Raw genomic sequence first — 21,214 nt, 5'->3', positions numbered from 1 at the left:
CTAATGCTTCTCTTCCTTCCGAGAGAACTGAAGATAGCAAAGGCGTTGCCCTCCTCAACTGCTCAACTGCCTTGCTGCTGTCATCTAATGCCTAGAGTAATGTGACTTCTCTCCAGTTGCATAATATTATCCCGTCAGCTGGTTCTATAGTAGGTCAGGAACACAAAGGCCTGTTTTGTCAACTTGTGTCCACTGCATTTGCAGAGCCTCATCGAGTCATTGTCAACACCTAGTCTAACAAGAAATAGGAAATCCATTTATCTGTTCCTGAAACATATAGGTATGAATGATTAACCCAAGCATAATAGTAGTTGCCTCTTTCCCTTTCCTGGCAATACAAATTTATGTTTGCCGACAGGATTAGAATGTGGACTGTACATCATTGTGCACGAATGCCACACTATCTGACCTTTCCTGAGAAGGAACTGGATTAAGAACTAGTTTGGATTTGTGCCGGTGGTTGAGATATGAAGAGCTGTCTACTGTTTTCAGGGATCCTGCTTTCCTTGTTTTCAGATGAGTGTCTCATTCTGCTTTAACAATTATTCAGCATGGGGGCAACTATTTTTATTTTTTTCATCCCCTTGGACCTATAAAAAGGAAGTAAAGTCAACAGACCGTGCATATATATTTTTATTGCTTCTGGGATCAAGTGCCTGGTATTGCCGGCATTCTCAGTTATCGAAGTAGATTACTCCATGAGTGACAAAGTTAAACATCTTAATATATTTCAATTGAGCCTTTTTTTTTAAAGTCGTACTTCACATGCTCACTTGTCAGATCAGACTGGCTAATAACCCATGGACCAATGGTCCATGCGTTAAATTTCAAACAGGCTAGTCCCATAAGTTTTGGCTAATAATCTAGCAAAGTCTATCAGTTATTTAACGCTGTGATCTGTCAAGATGGGAGCAAATTTATGAGATTTTGGTTCCACTTCCGTGTGACAGCGACACATTTTGCGTAGCACGTGTGTGGTTTAGTTTTGTGATTCAGTGATACTGCTACACCTTAACTATTGAATCATCTCGCCTCCCACGATAGCGAGACCACATACCACCAAATTGAAGAAAACATGGAGACACAGGCCAAGAGACAAGGTAGCAAGCCTTTGCTTGATTTCTAATTCTCCACCTTGCTTTCTCTGACAGCATTGTTTAACCATTTCTTAATCCTCTATTGTTGGGAGGCGTAAGCGTAACCTTGTATGGATTGCAGGTAATATGGTGCCAGGGTCGCCGTTGCATTCGGCCGGATTTGCGATCTTGCTGGGAGTTAGTAGTTGGCAGTGACATCTGCTGCGTCGTCGACGGATGAGCGTACTAGGGGGGAGTACCCGAGTACGGGTACCCGTCCCTTTTGCTAATCATACTGCGCTGCCGGCATTGGACTATTGGAGCAGAACATTATATTAGGTGATGCATGAATGCATGATCCACTGATCAGGTCCGCACTTTTTCCATCATTGATCCGCCGTCCTGTCGAGCCGACGCTTCGCCCCTGCTCTTGTTACCTGTCGCTCTAGCTACTTTTGCTTGTTTGTTTATTTACCTGAAACTTGACAGAGTTTAGTCTGCTGCATGTCTTCCAGAGGATGAGTGAGATTTGGGCTTACCATCAGGAACATCCAGAAGATGGCAGCTCAGGACTGGTTGGGATGGATTCCTTTGTTTTCCTGTGAAACTACATCAGAGTTCTTGAGGTTTTGTCACATGCTGCATGGAAGAAGCATCTGAAATTAAACCAGTTGGCCTTTTGGCCATTCTCTGTACTTTTGTGGATCTATGGTTTACTCCAGAGAAGTACATTAGAGTTGATTCTGCTGTATGTCTCCAGAAAATGAGATTTGAAGCATTCAGAAGATGGCAGATGAGGCTGGTTGGGTTGGCTCTTGTTTTCCTCTGAAACTACTGCATCAGAGATCCTGAGGTTTGTCACATGCTGCATGGAAGAAGCATCTGAAATTGAACCAGTTGACCTTTGGCGATTCTCTGAACCTGAACCCACTGGTTTGGCTCGGCGCTTTCTTTTTCGGCGATGGGCGAAGTGGTCTGTGGTCTCACTCCGACACTGCCATCATGTGAGGCGAGGCGTGGAGAGGAGGCGGACAAGGCCGCTGGTGGTAGTCTGGTACTCTCATCAGTCGATCAGAGACAGCACACAGACAGCAGCATTCCCTTGGTTCGGCAGCCTGCTCGTGGAAACATGCGTTTTGTGCTGTTGCTGCTGCCCATGCGGCCTGAACGGCCCCGATTCCGCAACTACTCGTGACTGCAGCCTGATGGCGACACCAGCGTCGCCGTGTCCACGCCCAGATGGCCTTGGTTCCATCTGGCCCCGCCGCACAGGGGATCAAATGATCAACCCACGAGCTCCAAAGCTTTGCGGCAAGCAGCCAAACGGAAGAATATCCGTCGCCCTTGGCAGCCAAGAACGCGCGCTCTCAACTAAAGGTTGCCAAGATCTACTAGGTAGGGTTGGATCGCGGAATCGTGGTTCTAACAAGTTTACTTCATTCGCAAATTTTTTTTTAAAAAAAAGAATGCATATAATTTATGGTAAACTTATAATAGAATGTAGAAATGTTTAAATGTAACTCAATTATTTTAAAATGTCTCCTATATTAATTATTGCATAACTTAACATATCATAACATGGTGATGAGTACAAACAGGGCAGGTTAAATTGACAAAACTCAAATTCCCTTGAAGAGGGAGTGTATATTACTCCGTGCAATCACAAATATAAGTTATTTGGAACAATACTGCAGTTTACCAGGTGAAGCTTTCGGTACTATTTTTTTTATATAAAACTAAGTATAAATAATTGTTAACTAATTTTATGACAGCCAAAGTTGAAATGGTTTGGCATAAAACCACAACCTAACATATTATATTGGTGATTGGGTGAGTACCTAATTTAGAGTTTATTTTCTTATAGAATCTTATATAGCATTTCACAAATCCTATGAGATTATTAGAACTTTCGATTAGGAACATGATACTATGAAATTAAGATATAAAATGAGCTCGGAATCCTGATAAGCTCGGAACATTGTAGCAATGAAATATTTCAGTTTTATTTTACTTTTAGTAACCATAGATGGATGGACTCAAACGGTTTGATTTTAATCCAATTGACATATTTTATTTATATATAGTTTTGTCAATATAGTCCTTTGGTATAAAATGAGCTCGGAATCCTGTCAAAGCTCCTCTCAAAATCCTTTTTTTAATGCAATTTTATGTTTGAATGCTTCCTCTCAAAATCCTTGTTGGCGTCCACAGCCTGTAAAAAATCTCTCTTTCACGTCCGCAGCCTTTAAAGCGTGTGCCGGGCAAAGCGGACGGCTCGTGCTCCCTCGTTTCAGATCCGACGGCCATCACGGTCCCTGCTAGCCTTAAAGCAGAAGCATCCTCGCCCCCCGCTCCGGCAGTTACCAGTCGGCTGCTCAGCTCTGCTCCCACCTCCGCACTGCCGCCCGCCTCCCTCGCCGTCGGGTCCGTCCCCCGCGCCCACCATTCATAACCCCCTCAGTCCCCACCTCCCACGCCACCCTCACCTCACCTCACGCATTGCAGGCCGCGCCGCAGATCGGGAGCGCGCCCCCCCTCCCCAATGGTGAGCGCGTCCAGCCTGCTGCTCCCCTCCTCCGTCCGGGACCTCGCCTCCTGCGTCTCCGACGGCGCCGTCCGCGTCGCCTGCACCACGCCGGCCTCCACGCTCGTCGCCTCCGCCTCCTCCTCCCCGGCCACACTCTCCGTCACCGCCACCTACCACGCCTGCACCTCCCCGCCGCTCCTCCTCCGCCTCACCTGGGCGCACTCCCCCGTTGGGCCTCCGACGCTCTCCTTCGCCGGCCCCACCGCCTCCTCCCCCGCCGTCCTCCTCCGCCGCCGCAAGGGCACCCGCTCCCTCCCCTCCTCCGACGACCACCACCACCACCAAGCCCCGCTCGCCCTCTTCTGGGACCTCACCGCCGCCAAGTATGCCACCGCTGCCGCCGACTCGTCCCCGGAGCCCGTCTCGGGGTTCTACTTCGTCGCCGTCGCCAACGCCGAGGTCGTGCTCGCGGTCGGCGACCTCGCCGCCGAGTTCGTGAAGGCCAAGTTCGAGGGCCAGATCCCCAAGGCGCGGTTCCACCCCGTCGCCCGCGCGGACCGCGTCGTGGCGGCGCCCAACGCGATGCACACCGCGCGGGTGCGCTTCGCCGAGGGCGCGCCGGAGCACGAGGTCACCGTCGGCTGCGCCACCACCTCCGGGGGCGGCGGCGAGGAGCTCTGGGTCAGCGTCGACGGCAAGCGCGCCGTGCACGCACGCAGGCTGCGCTGGAACTTCAGGGGCAACCAGACGGTCTTCGTCGACGGCGCGCCCGTCGACGTCCTGTGGGACCTGCACGGCTGGTGGTTCCGGGACCCGCCGGGGTGCGCCGTCGTGATGCTGCGAGCCAGGAGCGCGCTCGAGAGCAGGCTCTGGCTCGAGGAGGAGGCCGCCGCGCCGGGCTTCGCGCTCGTCGTGCAGGCGTTGAGGGCCCCGCCTTGATGGCCAATTCTTCAGGTCAATGCTGCTGCTCACCATGCTTTGCTTCCTCTGGCCACTGCTTCGCTCGCCATGCTTTGCTTCCTCTGGTCACTGCTTCTCAATGACTTGGAAAATTTGGTGGAATTTAGCGAATCCAACCAAACCAAGATGGGAATGGTTGTGCTTACAGTATGTAGGTTTGTAGATTCTAGTGTGCCAAATGAGTGAGTTCGGGAAGACACCATGAAAATGTGGTATACAGAGAGGAGAGGATCATCTTCTTCTTTTTCATGCTTTTCCTCTTTTCCAGATAATTTTAGCTGTGTGCTCGTACAGTTAACAAAGGATTATACATAGAGTTTGTTTGATTCTGCATTTCTGCTGTGTGCAAAAGATCAGGTGGTGTACAAAAGCTTGCAAATTTCTGCTTGCTGTACGCTTTCCATCAATGTTTACCTCCATTGCTTCTGGTCTGTTCTGATGCAATGCAGCAATACGGTGCTACAAATGAAATGATTCTGGCACAATTTCAGAGTGGTACAGCGGCACTGTGATGCCTATACCACGCACTGCATGGATATCTTCATAGATTACTGCACATTGCCATCTAATATAACGCACGACCATTCTTTATGACACACTTGTGCTCCAATTTGGTTCTCAAGTACTGATTCCTGCGATCAACCACATGTTTTGCAGCCTATCGTATCATCGCATTTGTCTTTCGCCCTGCCTAAGTCGATAATTGCTGCTCTCTGGTCCTTGTAATTTCAACAGCTATATAGCGATGTCCATGTCCCTGTCGTAATTTATCACCACATGACTGTCTCTGTTTGCAAAGTCTGACGAGGGCGTAATGTAACGATGCACTTGGTATTGGTCCCAAGCTGTGCCGGCATACAACACAAGTGGAGGAGTACGGGTTATTGCTTCTCCTTCCCAGATTCTACTCTCGTGAGAGCTTCACTTTCCTGCTGCCTCTCACGAGAGAATAGATTCTGCTGTGTTTTTTGGTTTTGTTTCTCTCTGAACTTCATCTGATACTCCAATCCAAATTGGCGAATTGGATAGCAGCCGAAAGAGACTGATGATGGTGTCACCCATCATGTGAGCATCATCATATCTGATACTCTATTTGCCAAGCAACCATGTTGCCACGCTAGGACGAAATTCTCTGTTCTTTGTTTGTCTTGTTCTCCTTTTCATTTCCCTTATTTTTGTTTCTTAGCAAACCTACTAGTACAACAACGTGCAACTATGCATTCTTAAACATGCAAACATGATTAATCTGATTACGCTGCTGTATCCTTTTTTCACTGTGTCTGGATTTTAGTTAGACCTTGTCAAGGAATTGGTACAAGAGGCTCATGCTCCAGATGACAGTTCTTGGCACGGCACGTCGGCAGCCATGGAAATTGGAATCTGGCCAACTTCATCGTGGCTTGTGAGCTGTATTGCCCTGATTTGGAGTTGGAGTTGGCCAAATGCAGTGTTGCTTTCACGATTTATTACTCATTGCTTTCAAGTTAGGCAATCGTGTTCATAGACTGATGAATGGCGATACTGCTTGTAGATGACAAGTGTGCCGAGTTGGTGCTGGCAGTTCTCTTGACGCTGTTTCGGATGTGCCCTGCCTTAAAATAGCAGGCCTATCATTGATTCTTCACTGCAGCACGTCTGGAAAACTCGATTATAGTAGTGAGCAACCTGGGAAGTGTGAACTATGTTTTGATAAGATTAAGGCTTGCAAGTCTGGTGAACCCCCCCCCCCCCCCCCCCCCCCCCCCCCCCCCCCCCCCGGTTTATATGGGTATGACTGTGACTAGCTGTGGTTCTTCAGAAACTGAAAGCGAGACTTCAGTCTTTCTTTGATCACTCTATGCGCATTCTTACTCGGTTCAATTCCAATTCTAGAAGTAGCGAGTCTTACTGGCTGCACAAGTCTATCGTCGCAAGAATGGTTCAATGGTAGAGTTGAACAACTACCAAATCATCACGCCAATGATAGTAGTTGCAGATATTGTGTGCCCTCCCTTTGTCTCGACCATGCAAATGGCTCCTGAATTTCATGAATGACGATCGCAGGCACGGTGGCCATTATGTAATTAGGAAGATCAGGATTATTATCATCTCACAGAAGAAGAAATTATGATGCGAAAAGTACACATCACGTTGTCCAGCCCATCATGGCCCAAAAAGAAGCTGTTGATGGTAGTGGCAGGAGGACCCATTTCTTGCCATCCTTGTTGTGTAAGCCAGTATTTACTGGCTCTGAAGGACAGTGTGATGTTGTATTCCAGCCTCACCAAAAGGTCTTACTAACCTTTGATGCAGCAGCGAAAGTTACAATGTCGTAGCTTGATGGATGGTTGTTTTTGTTTTAATGTTTTTACATGCTGTTACTTCCACTGCTGTTCAAGTATAAGCGTTCGTACTTCGAAAATGCTGTACTGTATACGCAAAAAACATTAGGTAACCTGCACAGCTACAGCAGCCAAGTTGATGAGGCTGTGCAGCCGCAGCCGAAACAGCCGCAGCACGGCAGCAAGCTGAAACGAACAAGTCGGCTCTCAACTCAGTCCAACTGTATGCAGAAAAAAAAATCAGTTGAATCCAGTGGAGTCCCCGACTGCTTTCTCCTCCTCTGTCAGACTGTATACGCGCGGCGCCCGTCTATACGTGCCATCGCCATCGCCGGACGCTTCAGCTCGGGAAGCATCGGCCTCGACGACGCCGTCAAGCTGTTCGATGAATTGCTCCCGCTCGCCCGGCCTGCCTCGGTTCGCGCCTTCAACCAGCTCCTCACCGTCGTCTCTCGCGCCAAGGGCAGGGGCTCCTCAACCTCTGCGCTCGTCGTCTCCCTATTCAACCGGATGGCCCGTGCCTCACCCACCAAGGAAGCTCCCGACCTGCGCACCTACAGCAAAATCATCGGCAGCTTCTGTAGCATGGGCCACCTGGATTTCGCTTTCGCTGGCTTTGGCCTCATACTTAAGAAGGGCTTTAGGGTGGATGCCATAGTCATTAATCAGCTTCTCAATGGTCTCTGTGATGCAAAGAGGATGGGTGAGGCCATGGATGTAATGGCCTGTGCAAAGCTGGAGCAGTTGAGAGGGCTGAGGGTGTCCTTCAGCAGATGATCCATAAAGGTGTTAAGCCAGATAATAGGACATATAATTGTCTGATCAATGGATATTACACTAAAGGACAATGGAAAGAGGTGGTTCGAATGCTCAAAGAAATGTCCACATGGGGTCAGCGACCAGATGTTGTTACTTATGGTTTGCTGCTGGACTATCTTTGCAAGAATAGAAACAGCACAGAAGCTAGAAACATTTTTGATTCTATGATTGAAAAGGGCATAAAACCTGATGTAACTACCTATAACGTTCTACTTAATGGGTATGCTTCGAAAGGAGATCTTGCTGATATGCGTGATCTCTTAGATCTAATGGTAGTAGATGGTATTTCACCTCCATCAAACCTTCAACATAGTTTTCTGTGAGTATGCTAAAGGTGGTATGATATATGAGGCAATGCATATATTTGACCAGATGAGGCAGCAGGGGTTGAGTCCTAATGTAGTCAACTATGGAGCATTAATAGATGCACTTTGCAAATTGGGAAGGGTGGACGAGGCAATGCTTAGATGCAATCAGATGATCAATGAAGGGGTGACTCCTAATATCATTGTTTTTACCTCCCTAGTTTATGGACTGTGCACCGTTGACAAATGGGAGAAGGCTGATGAATTATTTTCTGAAATGCTGAATCAAGGTATATATCCCAACGCCACGTTCTTCAACACAATAATGCGTAACCTTTGCAATGAAGGACGGGTCATGGAAGCTCAGAGTCTCGTTGACTTGATGGTACGCCTGGGTGTGAGACCTGATGTTATCTCATATAATACATTAATAGATGGCTACTGCTTGGCTGGTAGGATGGAGGAAGCTATGAAGCTACTTGATGTTATGGTCTCGGCTGGTTTGGAACCTGATGTTGTTGCCTATAATACTTTGCTTCACGGCTACTGTAGAGCTGGCAGGATATACGATGCATTTAGACTTTTCCGACAAATGTTGAGCAACGCAGTTACGCCTGGAGTTGCCACTTACAACACCATACTGCATGGTTTATTTCAGTATGGGAGATTTTCTGAAGCAAAAGAACTCTATCTTAATATGATCAAAAGTGGAATGCAGTTGGACATTTACACGTGCAACATAATGCTGAATGGGCTTTGCAAAAATAATTTTCTTGATGACGCATTCGAAATGTTTCAGAGTCTATGTTCTATGGATTCTCAACTTGACATTATTACTTTCAACATTATGATTGATGCTTTGCTCAAAAGTGGCAGAAAGGAAGATGCCATGGGTATGCTCACTGCTATCTCAGCCCATGGTTTAGTTCCAGATGTTGTGACCTATCGCTTAGTGACAGAAAATCTCATTAAAGAAGGGTTGCTAGAGGAGTTTGACAATCTGTTTTTGGCCATGGAAAAGAGTGGATGCACTCCAAACTCAGGTATGCTAAATGCTATAATTAGGAGGCTGTTGGATAGAGGTGAGATAATGAGGGCCGGGGTTTACCTCTCCAAAATTGATGAGAAGAACTTCTCACTTGAGGCATCCACTACTTCCTTACTATTATCAGTTTTCTCAAGGGAAGAATATCGGCACCATGCGAAGTCCCTGCCTGAAAAGTTCCATTTTTTGTGGGTGTTGATAAATGAGCATTATTTCAAATGAATTGAATTCTAACTGTATCGAGACATCTTGATGTGACATGCAAATTTGTTGGAGTAATTATGTCTGTCTAATGCACTGTCTCATGCTCTAATTTACTTTCCATGTTCCGTGATCTCCTTTTTTTTGAGAATTGTTATCCCGATCTTCAGCATCAAGTTATCACCAAGTAAAATTATCTTGTTTTCAGTTCCAGTTATCTTTATAACAGGGGTCAATTTAGAAGTTAATGGGTGCCACAAAGTTTGGATACTTTTTGTTGCATAATTTGTTAAGAAATCCTGCACTCTTGACTCCCGAAGGTAAAATCAATCAAAAGTGTCTACTGTTTGCAATTCCATGGATTATCCAATACTATCATTCTATGGATGTTGGGAACAGTTGGATTTGTTTGTTTTGTGTGAAGTGTTGGATTTGCCAACTTTGACATGATTATCTTCTACGTTGCTTATTCTTTAGATGTTTTTGAAGGTATTAATTTTACATTCCCTGTTGATGCATATTGTATAATCAGTTCAAAATGCCACTACTGTTCAGATTTTTCTGGACGTCTAGATTGCCTTGCTTGTTGACCTGGTTTTTACCTTTAGGCAGGTGCATCATCTATGTGTTACTTGTTGGCACTCTTTGTTGTGACTTAAGTTGAATTTCATGTTTGGGATGTGCCATACTTGGATGAAGTAGAATATTTGATGCCGCTTGAGAGGCTGGAAACTTGCAATAATTATAATGAGTTTCATGGGAATAAAACTCTCCACCAACTCGCAATGAGTGGTGAAATTAAATATGTATGAAACTCTAGAATTAAACTATGTATTCAGAGTGGTAGTTTCTTTCAAGTTTTATTGTATTTGTTTGACGTGGCAGTCTTGGAAACCGGAAAACAAAATCTACCACTAAGACTGGCCTAATGAGTCATAGGAAGGAGAAGCATATATATATATATATATATATATATATATATATATATATATATATATATATATATATATATAGTAATAAGACAGGTTCAAAGATGGAAACATAAAGATAAGTCCTAAGATACGGAAGGTTCTTGCCCATGTGTCGGTACAGGTTTCAAAATCCACGCCATCAATTTAAAATATTCTACCAGATCCAGGGTGCGATACAAGGATGCCAGTCTCAAGCAACGGACTTGAGCTCTCGTTACGCAGCTGAAGCTCGTCTTGCGACAAAATTCTAGATTCTTGTGCGGCATCAAACATAGAATTTTTTCTCTTAATGAAATACGTACCTCGTGGTACGGTCGAGAAAAAAAACGTAGAATTGCCTCCGGCGCCAATGGCGAGGTGCAGCCTTACACTGCCCACACGCCGCATGCTCTAGCTCTTGAGGGCGTTAGCGCGCAGATTGGTACCACAGATAATGCCAGTCTCTCTCAGTGGGAGTTTCATTCGCATTTATTAAGCTGCTATGTAGGCATTTTTAATGATGTAGCATCATATTTAGGCCTGATTTGGTTCACTTACTTAAATTTAAGCACCCGTCACATCAAATGTTTAGATACTAATTAGGAGTATTAAACGTAGACTATTTACAAAACCGATTACATAAGTGGAGGCTAAACGGCGAGACGAATCTATTAAGCCTAATTAGTCCATGATTTGATAATGTGTTGCTACAGTAAACATTTGCTAATGATGAATTAATTAGGCTTAATAGATTCGTCTCGCTGTTTAGCCTCCACTTATGTAATGAGTTTTGTAAATAGTCTACATTTAATACTCCTAATTAGTATCTAAACATTGATGTGACACTTGCTTAAAAATAAGCAAAGGAACCAAACGGGCCCTTAAGAAGAGAGATAAGAAGGGCGCGTTTAGCCGGACTCCGGGAGCGGCTCCTCGAGTGGCTTCTCCTGAAGCCGTGCCAAAGGACACGGGACGCCCAAAATAGCTCTGGGTCCGCCGACGGAGCCTCGGGAATCTCACTATGAAATTCATAAATGAAAATGAAGTCCTCACTCTCTGGAGCCGTTTCGGGCTGGCGGAGCCAAAAAAAAAAAGGCTCCCGCGGCTCCTCCTCCTCGTAGCCCACCGTTGCCCTCGGTGAGGGCCCGCCGGTAGGCGGAGGGACCTCCCGGCGAGTGAGCGGCGGCAGACAGCAGAGCTCCGGCAGGCGGCGGCCGACGACGACAGCGGGGGCGGAGATGACCGGGAGGCGGGGGCAGAGATGGTGACGGCTAGGAGGCGGCGGGAGGCGGGGGCGGAGGCGGCCGGGAGGAGGCGGGAGGTGGGGGCGGAGGCGGCCGGGAGGAGGCGGGAGGCGGGGGCGGCGACGGCTGGGAGGAGGCAGGAAGCCTGGAGTGGATAGGAGCGGCGGTGGGAGGATAAGGAAGAGAGAGAAGAGTGGGAGGCCGGCGGTGGGAAGATAGGGAGGAGAGAGGAGAGAGAGAAAATAGGAAAAGGAATGGGAGGAGAAAAAAATAGGAAGAGAAAAGAAGGAAAATAAATAGGAAGAAAATAAAAAAAAGAAAAGGAAAATGAAAGGGTATTATGGGTATTTCATCTTATCTAACCATTTTAAACTACACGGAAGAGCTATTTTGCCAAATGTTTTTTCAAAAGGAAGAGCCAAAGTCGGAGAAATCACTCCACCAGAGAACCTAGAACCGGAGCCATTTTCAGAGGAGCCGGAACCATGCCAAACTGGCCCTATAAATCTTTGGAGGCTGGCAACCTGCCACACTCCTTCCTTACTAACGCCATTTTCAAATCATGCTTTCTTTGTTCTCTTTTTCATGTTCTACCTATTGTCTAATGTTTCTGATGCTTCTTTGATCTATTTTTCATGAGTTTACTTGTTTGTTTGCCTGGACCGGTTGCTAGTGGGGAGTCCATGGTGAATTACCTCGAAAAATGCAGCAGTAGTGCAGTACTCTCCGTGTATTGCGCATATTATTTGTATTTACTTCTGCATTCAATCACCCTCCATCTTCATGTAGTTTGAAGATATGGTAGGAGTATATGTGCTTATGGGATGTCCCTTACATCCATGTCTCTGACTCCTTGATGGGCGTTCCATGTCCATACAAAGAGCAGTACAAAGAGCAGTGGAAGTTACCAGTACATCTGTTTACAATATCAATTTTGATAAGCCTCCTGGTCATCTGAAATCAACACTTTCGATGATAGCATCTTTAGCGTGTTTTCAGGATCAGGCATGTCTTTTGCTTGCACTTAGAATGGTTGTAATGCCATAGCAATGAACTGAGATTTTGTGCTCCTCTGCAAGCAACTGCAGTTTCAATTGTAACAGCATCAACAGGAGAATGAAATTTAGAGCTTTAGTAAGACAGTATTATTGCTATTTTACTAGCATAATTTAAAATGTGAAAACTGTATTATTCAGTGTCATAAAAAGCTTTTTGAAACTTCAGCTGAAAGAATGTATGTATTTTGTCTCCAAAGTTGGCCAATATACGACACTGTAAAGAGTTCGTAACAACTATATTTGATCCCAACTGCTCAAATACATTTTTGAAAAGTTCACTGCTCAAGTACAAGGTTGATTACAGTTCAGCAGAAATTCCAGTTTTATAGTACAAGGTTGGTCATCATGGCCACGGAATCTCGAGCACCAATTCTAAACAATTTCCAGGTAAACTACCCTACTCATTCTTATGTTTGAACATCCGAACCAGATAACGAATCAAGGACACCAGCCACTGCCAGAAAATAGCCAGGTAGTTTGCCTTCTTTGGTTTCACTTCAGGCCTTGGCCCAAAGAGACCTTTGTACAGCTCCTTCTGCTTTTCGTACAGAGCCTTGTCTTGTTCCGCGAGCAACCGGAGCTCCCGAAGGATCTCCTTGTCTTCTGGGGAGTATTTCTTCGCTTTCTGGAAATCCTCCCTGGCGGATTCTGTCTGGCCTAGTTCAGATTTAGCTTTTCCTCGCCTGAACAGTGCTTTCACATTACTTTCGTCCTCTGACAAGACCTGAAGAATAAGATTACAGAAAGGATCAGCCATCAAATCAGTAATTTTACAGACAAAGCAGGGTCATTTTGCAGTAGGAACATGGGATTGTTCAATTGATCAGTCATCATAGAATTGGCACTTTTAAAAAAAATGAAAAAGGTGCAAAATCAGCTGTTTGATAACTGTAATGCAGAACCTTGCATGTTGATATCTGAATTCATTTAGGCCACATGAGCTTAGTTGCTACAAGTCTTTACATCATTTTTAAACAGACATGTTTTTCACGTCAGAACATAAAATCATGTATAGTTTATGTGAACGTCTACGCAAACTAGAAAAATGCACTCATATATGTAAATCATGTATTGACGACTGAGTGTACTCATGAGCATAGTAGAAATAACGTACGATGCTACATTGAACAATAGCTTCATTGAATCTATTTTGTTTGATAAGGCATGCAGCCATGTTGAGATGACATGGATTTTTCACAGCCAAGGCCATGTCTCTGTACTTCCCAAACAATTGAAACATGAAATCGTCTCCCATGTACGCAATTGCCTGTAAAAGGGAACAAGTAGAGGACTGAAATCAGAATTCTGCCAAGCATGCTGCATGCCAAAAGTAAAGAATGCCACTAACCATTTCATATTGCTGCTTGGCCTCCTCAAGCTTCTTTTCTTTGAAATACTCATTGCCTTCAATCTTTCTCCTGTCTGCAGCTGCGATCCTCTCCTCAACTGTCATGTCACTTCGGGCTTTCCCCTGATTCACAGTTTATCATGATTTGAAAGTTCCCAACTTGAGAAGCAAGTAATGCTAATCAATACAAATTATTTCAGCCTACTCTTCAAAATAATAATGACTAAAGCATTATGTGGGGTGGAGGTGGGAGAACTTTATTTGCATACCTCTTTGATATCATCAAATCCAATAAGTTCAACTTCATAAACAAGGTCTGCCATTGGAGGGACATTTGGGAATGAAAAGCTTCCTTCTTTGCCATAGCCTAGCTCCCAACCAACATGCAACAACGCACGCTCCCCACTTCTCATGTTGCTGACACCAATGCCTAAACCAGACATTTCCTTTTTCTCTGTTGGAGTAAAAAGCTTTAGAAAGTTACTCCATAGGCAATTATCATTCATAAACACTGCTGTGCTATTGATGGTGCCCATACAATTCTCAGGTTAGTTACCCAGTACCTGTAGGCTTGCTGAGCAATGCCACATAAAGAGGTACAAATCAGAAATGAGTAATGCATATTTCACTATTTCATCTCACAACACATTAACCAATTAATAGCAGGCATGGCAAGTTGCTGGGTGGGGTAACTGGCTATGAGATCCTCGATAAGAGCCATCATCATTGTACTAGAAAATCATAATAGCATGCAAAGTAAGCTGTTAAAATTTATGGAGTTGATGGATGAAATTGCATGCAGCCGAGCAAAATTGAGTATAAAATAAGTGAAGTGACTTTTGTGGCACCTTTTCCAAGTACTAGTTCAATCGGATGCTGTTCCTGCCACGTATCCTCAAATTTATGAGATGATCCTTGAACCCATGCTCTATAGTGCACTGCGACACGAGATTCAGAAAAGAAAAGGTTAATTCACTGTTGTTCTCCTTTGAAGCACTTGTCATAATGCTAGATCAAAATGCATGTGCATGCTTCATTCCAATAGCAAAAGCTTTGACATGCGATGACAGAATTAAGCAACTTTCAACAAAAGAAGGATCAAATTTGAACTTTTGAGAATTGACATGATCATTAGACTAGAAATAAAAATAGGTGTTGTTACTCGATGAGTCGATGAACAGAAAAGGAGATGTGGGTCACTTTTGATAAATAGAAAAATGATGAAACCTGATGTTTTGAAAATTGACATCAGCATTAGAGCAACAAACTGAATAGGTACCGGCAAAAGATATTAGTACTCAGTGAATGCAAAAGAGTAACAGGAAGGCACAATTAGTATGAAATATCAAGAACTCCAAGCCTCCAGCCCTCCACTAGTTTACATGGCAAAGTATCTAGTCTGTTTGTGTTGAGAGCAGCCTATACATAGAGAACTTGTTTACATATTCCCATTTCAGTAGTAAAAATGTTATTCGCATTGAAAGCAAGCAAGGCCATTAGCATCTCATGATCATAATCATGCGAAAGAGAACGAAGTTGATGAATATGTAAAGTTATATATGTTGCCCCAAATTGTTATGAGGGGGAAACAGTGCAAACAAACACAAACTGGATATGAATAGAATAGAATAGAATATATGGCTCACGCAGCATATTAGTCTTATCTAGAAAGTAGAAACTAACATCCCAAGCACTGGAACGGACCATTTATGCCATTACTCACCAAAGCACGTCGCAAATTTTAAGGGTCTCTTGCCATGGCCTTCTTTGATGACTTGTTTCCTAACTTTATCACGAAGGACCTCCATATCGGACGAGACCACGGGTGGGGCACTGCCATCCTGGGGAGGTTCAGTATGCACAAAAGAGGCCTCTTCCACTGTTATCTCATTATCACTGGAGCCTGAGAATCAGAGAAAGAAGAACCAAGAGGAAAACAGAGATGAGGATTCAGAAACTGCTCGCCATCTCGATACAGAGTCCAAATTTCACTATCTAGCCACATTACAATTCAGGAAACTGTCCTGCAGCAGCTGTGGAAAGTAGAGTTCGAAACCGTCTCATTGTGAAGTAGCGCCCAACTTGCTCTAATCTTCCAAATCCCAACAGAAAGCGAAGACAGATATCCAAGACAAAGAGCCCCAAGCCCCTAAGTGAGGTGAGCCAACAAGCCAACAGGGAGCTCCACGGAGCAGTGGCCACGCGTGGGGGCGAGGTATAGATGGAGAGGTAGTTCCTCGGAGCGAGGAGGGGACTCACCAGCGGCGGCGGCGGCTGCAGGCGCCGCATCTTCTTCGACGGCCATCGCTGCGGGTGTCTGGCCGGGAGACCGCCGGCCGGCGGAAACTTCTAGGCTGCACGGGTTGGATGGTGAATTTACTGGCGTGCTGCAGTGCAGAGTATTCAATTCAAATCAAAGTGGATCAGTCCATCCACCATGGATCCGGGGTTGGGTGAGCCTGTAGAATAAAATTCGACGACGGGGACGACACAAGCATCTGTACTGTACCCGTACGCAGTGAAGAAGGCGAGAAGATGAAGACGACTTCGATCTTTCTTGGGCCCAAGAGCCCACTGGTAGGTAAGCTCCACCGTACCGGCCCACCAAATCACCATCGGGGTCATGCTATCATGCATGATGCTGCTGCATCACGCGCTTCACATTCTTTTAAGAGGTGCCTGCCCTAAGACAGAGACCTCTGGACAGGAGCTTCAACTTGCACATCCAAACTTCATTGTGTAAAAATAAAATGCAGATCATCACCAGGCACGAAATATAAAGAGCCATGCAGATCGACCGGTAGAGGAAATATTGCAGTTACAAATTCTTGAATCACATGCAGCTAACATCTGCAGTGAGCTTCAGACAAAAACCATTGCCAATTTCGCTGCCGCCGCTGTATATTTACATCATTCCAATGTAGCGCCCCTAGCTAAGCTATGTTCACCACCGCTAACACTAACAGCCTCCGCATGAAACATACCGCTTTCCTTAAAAGCTGAACAGTCTTCTACCTCTGCTCAGCTATTCGCCAACCTCGGCATGTACAAACACGGCAGGGTGCTGCAGCTTCCTGCAAACCGACACCCACTATCCAAAAATGTGTCTCGCCATTCTGGCATCCTAGCTAATTGGTACGAGATCAATCAACAGTGTCATCGCTCAGGATGAGTTTGAAGCTTGCTTTGCCAATGACCAGCTGCTGCATTTACCTTACCAGTTACAACCTCCCACTTGAGACTTCAGACAGGGAGCATTTAGCAGACCGTCATTATCAGCCAGTGTTCGGGGTTATAGTGCCAGAAAGGGAAAGATTCTGATCCGTCTTCGTATGCCTTTTCATGACGAGGGCGTATAGAAGCTCATTCCAGGTATCCGGGACACCTGGCAGGCACCAGTGGCTGCAATCCTGTTTGTAGCGAGGGACGGGTCCTGAAGGGCTTAGGTATACCGAGAGGTGGCCATCTTTCCGCTGAGCTGTCATCTGCGTCACATTCAGCATATCTAAACCAGAAAGCTTGGGTCTCAGATTGTTCCCTAGAACATCATTCACAGGTTTAAGCAGATCATCCCATTCTTCCAGCGATTCGGGTGGAGTCAAATCTGGAAGAGTTTCCAAGTGACAGCTCCCTCCAGTCTTCCAGTCACCACCTCTGCAGAACATATGGATGACTCCTAGTTAAAGAGACAGTCTAACATATTCACTAGAAAAAAAATCTTGATAATGTATTTTGATATAGCTTTCAGAATAATGAATAGGAAAATACGAGTGCTCTAAAGGCTTCAAGCACTTTTCACAGTAATGTGATTTACTTTAAACATATCATAAAAGAATCTCAAACACTATCAACTCATTCTTGAGAAAGGAAACAGATGAGGCAGGTGATCACTGACTCACTGCTAACTGAGCAATTATACAGACCTGAAATGCACAGGAGCATATGTACGATAGATGACATGGGTCTTGCTTGTGTTAACTTCTCTGTGAAGCCAATCGGACAATGTATGTATTGATCTTCGGTAAGCATCTGTAACAGTCATATCCATTTTCACCTCATCGCCTTCTTGGAAGTAGGCACCCCTGATTTTCAACATAATTGAAGTGCTGTCAAATCACTGGTACCAGTGTGAAATACATCAAAGTCTGAAATTGAAAGATGAATTCTTGAACCTGATGGTGACATTTCTACTAATCAAAACAATTTTGCATAAAAAACTAGGTATGGAGATAGCTATTTCTCTAAGAAATTACTGAAATAAGAAGTAGCTGAAGGTATATCAATTCCATCTTAGTAAAGATCATTGAATTCTTAAAAGAATTGCTGCCAAGTGAAGCACAGAAATACAGAATACTACTAAGTTCATAATCCAAGAAGTTTATCCTTACCCCCTTATTGTTTTCTCATTGTTCCACCAGTGCCCAGTGTTGAAGATCAATACATCAGCATCCTTCCACTTACCCCGGTCAGACATCCAATCCATGGCATCCACTCGAATCGTGTACTTAACAATCTCAGGGGCTCCAGCTGGAGCACGACCTTGAAGGACTATAAAAGGGGATCTGTAGTATTCCACAGTGCAGTTGTAGTCTCTAAAGTTGAAAATCAAGAAACCCATGTGCTTTGTGATGGGACTCCCATTAACTTCATAGATTGAACTCTTGTTATGAACAGCAGTAGAGAGCATACAAAGTAGAGACTCCCATTGGTTCCTTCCAATCGAATCACCAACAAATACTACTCTTCTGTTCCGTAGCTTCTCCAGCATGCTTTTGGCATCAAATCTAACAAATCAAAGAAAGAATATGACCAAGTCAGAAAAAATAACATCGATTATGTTAGAGTGGTAATGTAAATCTTCCAGATTGTTCCCCAGACCTAAACCACAGGCACCAGATAGACATGATTTAGAAGGCCATAAAGCCATGAACTTGCGTACTAGAAAGAAATTGGTGATCAGCAGCTATTCTTAGAATTCCAAAAATGCTGTAAATTTTCCAATGAGATTGTTGTATCCCAATTTAAACTTTCTCTGCCACAGCCAGTAGGTATAGTACAATATCTCCGTTCATGTGCATGCCCAATTAATGGCAGCAGATGCTAAAAAGAATTATAATCCATTGTGAGTTAGGTATTCCTGGAGACAGATGAGTCAACATCGCTAGCATTGTTGGTAGCACCATGCAAACAACATCATTAATTCCTATTGTTAGCTTGTGACTATAACACAGTTGTACAGGTTGCATTAGATGTTGGGTTCATTTCAGAAATAAGGTACACAAGCAAAAAAAACATTTTGTGCCAACAAAGGCAACTTGAACAAAGTTACATAACATGAAAAAGGTTCACAGAATGACAGAAGTACAGAATAGAGACGGGTCAAGAAATTACACGAAGAGACACCTCTTCCCCAACACAGGTTGCAAGATGGAAGCATCATGACATGCTGGATAACTAAAGAATACCATTTCTTTAATTAATTAATATATCTTCCCAAGACTACAATATCTGTTGACCAAGCGGACGGCAAAGGTGCATCGAGTTTCCAATCTTGCCACCTAGTCCCAAGGTGAGCGGTCGTACGGAGTGTCGTTCTCTAGGATCTTTCTTAGAAGTTGAAAGTTTGAACTAGCACTATGACTGATTCAACAAACAATGCATCAAAAGAATTCTAACACCCAGATGCCCAAGTTTCTTCACATTGACAAATCTAACAAGTTAATTGCAAGTTCTGGATACACCGTAATCAATTAGAACCTAAGCTCGCCCCCAAAATCCAGTAAGCAGATGCGAATGCGAGGGTGGCAACTGCCAACGGAGAAAACAGCAACGAAATCAGTAGCAGCGAATCCAACCAACCTGGGGAGATCGCAGCGCGTCGGCTGCCACCGCCACTTGGTGTAGGACGCGTCGGGGCGGCCGTTCTCGGAGCAGCGGAAGCCGACGTCGAGGAAGGGGCAGTCCCTGGAGTCGTAGAGCGGGTAGCCGCCGTCGGCCCGCACCCACTCCCCGTCGAACAGGTCGCACTCCTCCTCATAACCCACCGCCGCCGCCGCCGCCGCCGCAGCCTCTGCCTCGGCCGCGATGGAGACCCCGCCGGCCCAGAGCCTCCGGGGCGCCGCCGCCAGCGCGGCCGCCGAGCAGCGGAGCGACGCGGCGCAGAGCAGCGCCAGCAGCGCGGCCGCCGCCACCGCCGCTGCGGCCAGCCCCGCCAGGCCGGCCCTCTCGAGCGGGCCCTTGGCCGCCCGCCGCGCCAGGCGCTTCACCGGCGAGCCCAGCACCATTGCCGCCGCCTCAGGAAGTGGAACCAGTAACGGAATCCGAGGGGACAAAGCCTTTCTTCCTTCCGCCCCCTGGTGCTTCGGGCCTCGGTCCCCCACCCTCTTCGCCCCGCCCCGCCCCGCCCCGCCGCGCCGCGCTGGCACCACCCGCGGGTCTAGTAGTGGCTAGTCAGCGGAGCGGTGCGTGCCGCGTGCGCTGCGTGACGTGCGGAGGTGGGGGCGCAGGAGGAGGAACTAGGAAGGTGGTGGTGGAGGTGGGCGGATTTATGAGATGGCTATTGGCGTGAGGAAGGCGAATCTGTTTCTGCCTAGTTCGCTCGTTAATGTTGGCTTTGCAATCTGATTGGAAATCAAAACGTCTTCTTGATTGATCATTTGGTGAAGTATAGCAGTGATTGTGATTGCCGTGCTGCCAATCGGTATAGGGCTTGTTCGCTTCAGCTTATTCAGCTGACTTATCGGTCATCAAACAGTGTTTTTCTCTCACAACAAATCAGACGTTTCAGCTTTTTAGCCGGCTTATAAGCTAAACGAACAGATCTATCATACTACGCCATTTACTGTGGTTTACTTTACTAATCACGGTTGCGATCAGTGCGCGGCAGTTGAGCCGCGTAAATAGGGCCGCCGAGCAGTTGAGAGGTTATGAATTCGGCCGTGCCGGCCTTGCAAGGCCAAGGTAGGAGAGTGATCAAGTCAAGGAATCAAGTATGCTACTAGTCTTCAATCATGGGGTAATCCCAATCGGCTGGTAATCCTCGCCCTCCGTGTCTGCGGACTTGCGGTTGTGGCATTGATAGTAGCAGCAGTTGCGTTGCTGGATTTGTTTGCGGTTCGTGGCTTGGGATGGCATCAAGGTTGGAATGATGGCGCGATTAATCTGCGGGTGGAGGCAAAGAATGATGGTTTGGACGATGGAGAGGGTACGGAACGAAAGGAAGGTTGCTGGTTCCTACTTCGTACACAAGGCAAGCAACCAGTTTTTTTTTCCCTCTCGGTGACTGACAAGATGGCCCTAACCAGGATCGTAAACCTGAGCTTGGTTGGTAATTAGGCGTTCTCTCTGTCTCTGATGGACC

General features: G+C 45.8%; 4 protein-coding genes across 4 annotated transcripts; 2 read left to right on the top strand and 2 right to left on the bottom strand.

The window, feature by feature from the left end:
- The first annotated feature begins 3,396 nt into the window (after positions 1-3,396).
- Positions 3,397-4,896, top strand: LOC117866736 (uncharacterized). The gene has a single exon (XM_034751018.2). It carries the CDS (start codon positions 3,619-3,621, stop codon positions 4,540-4,542), a length of 924 nt encoding a protein of 307 aa, XP_034606909.1. The 5' UTR covers positions 3,397-3,618; the 3' UTR covers positions 4,543-4,896.
- Positions 4,897-6,712: 1,816 nt separating this feature from the next.
- LOC140223616 (uncharacterized) lies at positions 6,713-9,504 on the top strand. Its single transcript, XM_072295654.1, has 2 exons — positions 6,713-7,643; positions 8,076-9,504. The coding sequence occupies exons 1-2, from the start codon at positions 6,915-6,917 to the stop codon at positions 9,273-9,275; spliced, it is 1,929 nt and encodes a 642-aa protein (XP_072151755.1). The 5' UTR covers positions 6,713-6,914; the 3' UTR covers positions 9,276-9,504.
- Positions 9,505-12,713: 3,209 nt separating this feature from the next.
- On the bottom strand, positions 12,714-16,476 carry LOC117833527 (peptidyl-prolyl cis-trans isomerase FKBP42). The gene is made up of 7 exons (XM_034713067.2): positions 16,114-16,476; positions 15,578-15,757; positions 14,703-14,792; positions 14,124-14,308; positions 13,855-13,977; positions 13,621-13,773; positions 12,714-13,230 (listed from the first exon to the last, which is right to left on the bottom strand). Exons 1-7 carry the CDS (start codon positions 16,157-16,159, stop codon positions 12,904-12,906), a joined length of 1,104 nt encoding a protein of 367 aa, XP_034568958.1. The 5' UTR covers positions 16,160-16,476; the 3' UTR covers positions 12,714-12,903.
- Positions 16,477-16,655: 179 nt separating this feature from the next.
- LOC117833526 (protein trichome birefringence-like 10) lies at positions 16,656-20,381 on the bottom strand. Its single transcript, XM_034713066.2, has 4 exons — positions 19,714-20,381; positions 18,243-18,638; positions 17,778-17,936; positions 16,656-17,508 (listed from the first exon to the last, which is right to left on the bottom strand). The coding sequence occupies exons 1-4, from the start codon at positions 20,136-20,138 to the stop codon at positions 17,130-17,132; spliced, it is 1,359 nt and encodes a 452-aa protein (XP_034568957.1). The 5' UTR covers positions 20,139-20,381; the 3' UTR covers positions 16,656-17,129.
- Between the last annotated feature and the right edge of the window lie 833 nt (positions 20,382-21,214).

This window comes from Setaria viridis, chromosome 8 (assembly GCF_005286985.2).
Source record: "Setaria viridis chromosome 8, Setaria_viridis_v4.0, whole genome shotgun sequence".
In the NCBI taxonomy this organism is placed as follows: Eukaryota; Viridiplantae; Streptophyta; class Magnoliopsida; order Poales; family Poaceae; genus Setaria; species Setaria viridis.
The sequence above is the reverse complement of the archived record's forward strand: the minus strand, read 5'-3'. Positions and strand labels throughout refer to the sequence as shown.